Source organism: Acinonyx jubatus, chromosome B1 (genome assembly GCF_027475565.1).
Source record: "Acinonyx jubatus isolate Ajub_Pintada_27869175 chromosome B1, VMU_Ajub_asm_v1.0, whole genome shotgun sequence".
NCBI classification, from domain to species: Eukaryota; Metazoa; Chordata; class Mammalia; order Carnivora; family Felidae; genus Acinonyx; species Acinonyx jubatus.
This window is the reverse complement of record NC_069382.1, coordinates 51747847-51752929: the sequence shown is the minus strand read 5'-3', so window position 1 is coordinate 51752929 and position 5083 is coordinate 51747847. Positions and strand designations below refer to the sequence as shown.

At 53.6% G+C, this 5083-nt stretch overlaps 1 protein-coding gene across 1 annotated transcript; it reads left to right on the top strand.

Moving 5' to 3' along the window:
* The first annotated feature begins 555 nt into the window (after positions 1-555).
* On the top strand, positions 556-3517 carry LOC128314411 (uncharacterized). The gene is given in 3 exon segments (XM_053216698.1): positions 556-1979; positions 1981-2223; positions 2225-3517. Coding segments are annotated over 3 exon segments (2403 nt in total). The 5' UTR covers positions 556-857; the 3' UTR covers positions 3263-3517.
* Positions 3518-5083: the final 1566 nt, after the last annotated feature.

Sequence of the window (5083 nt, the reverse complement as noted above, 5' to 3'; positions counted from 1 at the left end):
ATTTAGAAAGGATACAGAAGCCATCGAATCAAAGATTATTCAATAGTGTTCAGAAAACTCCATCCTTCCTTCACTGTACTAGGATAAATTCCAAACGGATCAAACTTTTAAAGATAATAAGAGAAATCCAGGGCTCCCGGGTGGCTCAGATGGTTAATGAAAGGGCGAGCCTACGCCAGCCGACTCCATCTTGTTCTGTGTCCTTCACCTTGACCACACCTCCTCCCCTTGAGTAACCCCCCCCCCTCACCTGCCTAACAGGACTCAACCCTTCCCCAGGACCCTTCCCCAGCCAATCGGCTGAGGCCATAGCCATTACCTCACCAACTGCCCCCAGGCCCCAATAAAACCTTTGTCCTTTTGAAACTCGCTCTCTTTCCCTGGTATCTCACCGCTGCGTCGGTGCAGGTAGGGGATTGAGCTCGAGCTAGCTCGAATAAAGGCTCTTTGCTTTTGCATCGGACTCGGCTCCCTAGTGGTCTTTGGGGATCACGAATTCTGGGCATAACATTTGGGGGCTCGTCCGGGATCCCCAAGAACCCCGAGGGACCCCGACCCGGAGAGCCTGACTGGCCACGGTTAGTGTCTGTTTGTTCTGTCTTTTCTGTGTGAGCTCATTTCTGGAATTCTGGTAGTGCCCGACGCGGTCTAAGTGGACGCACTGGAGGACCACGGGCCGGGAGTTTCGGAAGACGTTCCGATTCTCCCTTCTGGAGGGACGTGGAATCCCCTCAAAGGTCGGAGACGAGGCGGGTCGCTCCCGCTGGTCGGCGTGAGGCCGTCGTCTTTGGAGGGACGTGGAATCCCCTCATCGGTTTTGGAGGGACGTGGAATCCCCTCATCGGTTTTGGAGGGACATGGAATCCCCTCAAAGGTCTAAGCTAGCTTGCAGTTTTGCTTCCATGGAGTTGGAAGACTTTCTAGGGGCCCTCTGTTTGTCTGTTTTTGTGTTTCTCTGTTTTGTTCTGTGGACTTACTGGACGGACGTTATGGGACAGACTCAGACTACTCCTCTAAGTATTATGATTGATCACTTTAAGGATGTGAGGGGAAGAGCTAACAACCTCAGTGTGGAAGTCCGAAAGGGTCGGTTGCAGTTTTTTTGTTCTAGCGAGTGGCCAACTTTCAATGTCGGATGGCCACCAGAGGGGACCTTCGACCTCCCTACCATCCACCGAGTCAGGAGTATCATCTCTCAGCCTAAGGCGGGCCATCTTGATCAGCTCCCTTACATTATCACTTGGCAGGACCTTGTAGAAGACCCACCCTCTTGGCTTAAGCCCTTCCTAACCCTGCTCCCTCCGGAGCCAAAACCCATTCTTGCTTTGCAGGAGACAGAGAAGAGGAAAAGTCTTACCCAGCCTTCAGCACCCCTCTACCCTGTCCTACAGGGGGGTACTGAAGAAGAATTAATTTTTCCTCCCCCGTATAACCCCTCTAGGATGCCGGAAGAACACCATCCTCCCCCTCCGGGGGAGGCAGACGCTGTTCCGAGAGCGGGAGGCGGAAACGCTCCAGGGGGAAGCCCGCCCTTTACCAGACAAAGGGCTCAGAGGGGGCAATCCGCCTCCGCCGCTGACTCCACTATTCTGCCGCTGCGAGCCACCGGACCCCCAGACGCGGAGGGGAATCAGCCCCATCACTATTGGCCTTTCGCCACTAGTGACCTCTACAATTGGAAAGCTCAGAATCCTAAGTTTTCCGAGAAACCGGCAGGGCTTATTGATTTATTAGACTCTGTTCTTTTTACCCATCAGCCCACGTGGGATGATTGCCAGCAGCTTTTGCAGGTCCTGTTCACGACTGAAGAAAGAGAAAGAATCCTCAGTGGGGCCCAAAAACTAGTTCCAGGCGCAGACGGGAATCCCACCACCAACCAGGCTCAGATAGATGCCTCCTTCCCCTTAACTCGGCCCCAGTGGGATTTCAACACGGCAGAAGGTAAGGAGAGGCTCCGGGTCTACCGCCAGACTCTAATGGGGGGGTCTCCGAATGGCTGCTAGAAAGCCAACCAATTTGGCCAAGGTAGGAAATGTACAACAGGGAAAAGATGGATCTCCGGCTGCCTTTTTAGAACGGATCATGGAGGCATTCCGTACCTATACCCCCATGGATCCAGAGGCTCCGGAAAGCAAGGCAGCTGTTATCATGGCCTTTGTAAACCAATCGGCCAAAGACATTAGGAGAAAATTACAGAAAATAGATAGACTAGGAGAAAAAAAGTCTGCAGGACTTACTGGTGGTAGCCGAAAAGATATACAATAACCAGGAGCCTCCTGAGGACAAGCAGGCTCGCGCCATGGCGGCTGCCAGCAGTAAGCAGACTCGAGACCTGGCCAGAATACTACTAGCTACCACTGCTGACTTCCCCGAGGAACGAGACCGCCGTCTCCGGCAGCTGGCAGACGACACAAGAAAAGGTAAAAGCACCAAGGGGGGGAAGCAGAGGCTGCAGAAGGATCAGTGCACATACTGCAAGGAGATAGGGCATTGGGCCCGAGATTGTCCAAAAAGAGCTGGCGGGAAGGGAAGCAAGACTGATCGAGTAAAAGTCCTAGAGCTGGATGAACTAAGTGATTAGGGGAGTCAGGGTTCGGACCCTCTCCCCGAACCCAGGGTAACTCTTAAAGTGGAGGGGACCCCTATTGACTTCCTTGTCGACACCGGAGCACAACATTCGGTCCTCCGCACCCCACAAGGAAAACTAGCCAGCAAGAAGTCCTGGGTACAAGGGGCAACTGGTATGAGCCAGTATTCATGGACTACCCGAAGAACAGTAGATTTGGGAACGGGCCGGGTATCCCACTCCTTTATGGTAATACCAGAATGCCCCTACCCACTGTTAGGACGGGACTTACTGACCAAGATTGGAGCTCAGATAACTTTCAGACAAGGGGGGCCTCAGGTCACGGATGGCAAGGGCCACCGCATCCAGGTCCTGACCATGAAACTGGAGGATGAATACCTCCTCCACCAGGAGGCGCTCCCGAGAGACAATAATATAGACAGATGGCTACAAGAATTCCCCTCGGTTTGGGCAGAGACGGGGGGGAATGGGACTAGCCGCTCACAGGACCCCAGTCCTGGTAGAGCTCAAGCCAGGAGAGAGTCTGGTAAGGATCAAACAATACCCCATGTCTCAGGAGGCCTGGAAGGGGATCCAGCCACACATCCGGAGACTACGAAGCCTAGGGGTACTAGTTCCTTGCCAGTCTGCCTGGAACACCCCCTTACTGCCGGTCAAAAAGCCTCACACAAATGACTACCGACCGGTACAAGACCTCCGGGAAGTAAATAAGAGGGTCGTGGACATACACCCAACTGTTCCCAACCCATATACTCTCTTGAGCTCCTTGGCGCCCTCCAGGGTCTGGTATACTGTACTAGATTTAAAGGACGCCTTCTTCAGTCTGCCGTTGGCACCCCAGAACCAACCCTTGTTCGCCTTTGAGTGGCATGATCCGGAGGAGGGCTACAGTGGGCAACTCACCTGGACACGGCTACCTCAGGGATTCAAAAATTCACCCACCATCTTCGACGAGGCTCTACACGAGGACCTGGTATTTACAGACACCTTCTCTGGCTGGGTGGAGGCCTACCCAACCAAGCATGAAACGGCTCAGACGGTGGCTAAGAAGCTACTAGAAGACATCTTACTCAGGTATGGTTTTCCTGCCATGGTAGGATCAGACAATGGACCAGCTTTTATCTCGCAGGTAACACAGGCAGTAGCCAAGGCGGTGGGGGCAAACGGGAAATTACATTGTGCTTATAGGCCCCAGAGCTCAGGACAGGTAGAAAGAATGAATAGAACCCTAAAAGAGACCCTTACCAAATTAACCATGGAGACTGGCGGGGACTGAGTGACTCTCCTACCGTATGCCCTTTACCTGGTTAGAAACACTCCTTACACTCTGGGTTTTACTCCCTACGAGATCATGTTTGGCAGGCCACCCCCTGTTATTCCCAGCCTTCAAGCTGAACTTATTGCTGAGTTTAAAAATCAAGAACTTTTTCTTTCCTTGAGCGGGCTCCAGAGGGTGCACGAGGACATTTGGCTGCACCTCCATGCATCTACGAGGCTGGCCCGATCCCGACACCTCATCAGTACAGGCCGGGAGACTGGGTCTACGTCAAGAGGCACCACTGAGAGACTCTCGAGCCGCGCTGGAAGGGACCCTACATCGTGGTGTTGACAACCCCCACCGCTCTCAAGGTAGACGGCATCGCGACCTGGGTCCATCACACCCACGCTCAGCCAGCGGACCCCTCCTCGATCCGGAAGGACGTTGTCACGCGATGGGCCATCAGTCGGGACCAACACAACCCGCTCAAGCTCAAGCTACAGCGCATTTGACCTACCTAATATTGGTAACTCTGTTAACTCTGCTTGTCATTGCTCATGCTGCCGGGAGTCCCCACACCCCCCAAAACATCACCTGGCAGATCATAGACACCAGCTCAGGGACAATACTTAATCAGACGTCCCAGAGCCACCCCAGGGACACTTGGTTCCCAGAACTTTGCGTAAACCTCCAAACTCTGTTCCCCTTGTCACCATAAATGCAGCCGGTCCCATGATTGGGTCCCTAAGCTACATGACAAGGGGGGAATGAAAGGGCGGGCCTACGCCAGCCGACTCCATCTTGTTCTGTGTCCTTCACCTTGACCACACCTCCTCCCCTTGAGTAACCCCCCCCCTCACCTGCCTAACAGGACTCAACCCTTCCCCAGGACCCTTCCCCAGCCAATCGGCTGAGGCCATAGCCATTACCTCACCAACTGCCCCCAGGCCCCAATAAAACCTTTGTCCTTTTGAAACTCGCTCTCTTTCCCTGGTATCTCACCGCTGCGTCGGTGCAGGTAGGGGATTGAGCTCGAGCTAGCTCGAATAAAGGCTCTTTGCTTTTGCATCGGACTCGGCTCCCTAGTGGTCTTTGGGGATCACGAATTCTGGGCATAACAGTTAACTGTTCCACTCTTGACTTCGGCTCAGGTCCTGACCTTATGTTTGTGAGATAGAGCCCAGAGTCTGGTTCTGTGCTGGGCTTGGAGAGAGATTCTCTCTCTCTCCCTCTTTCCC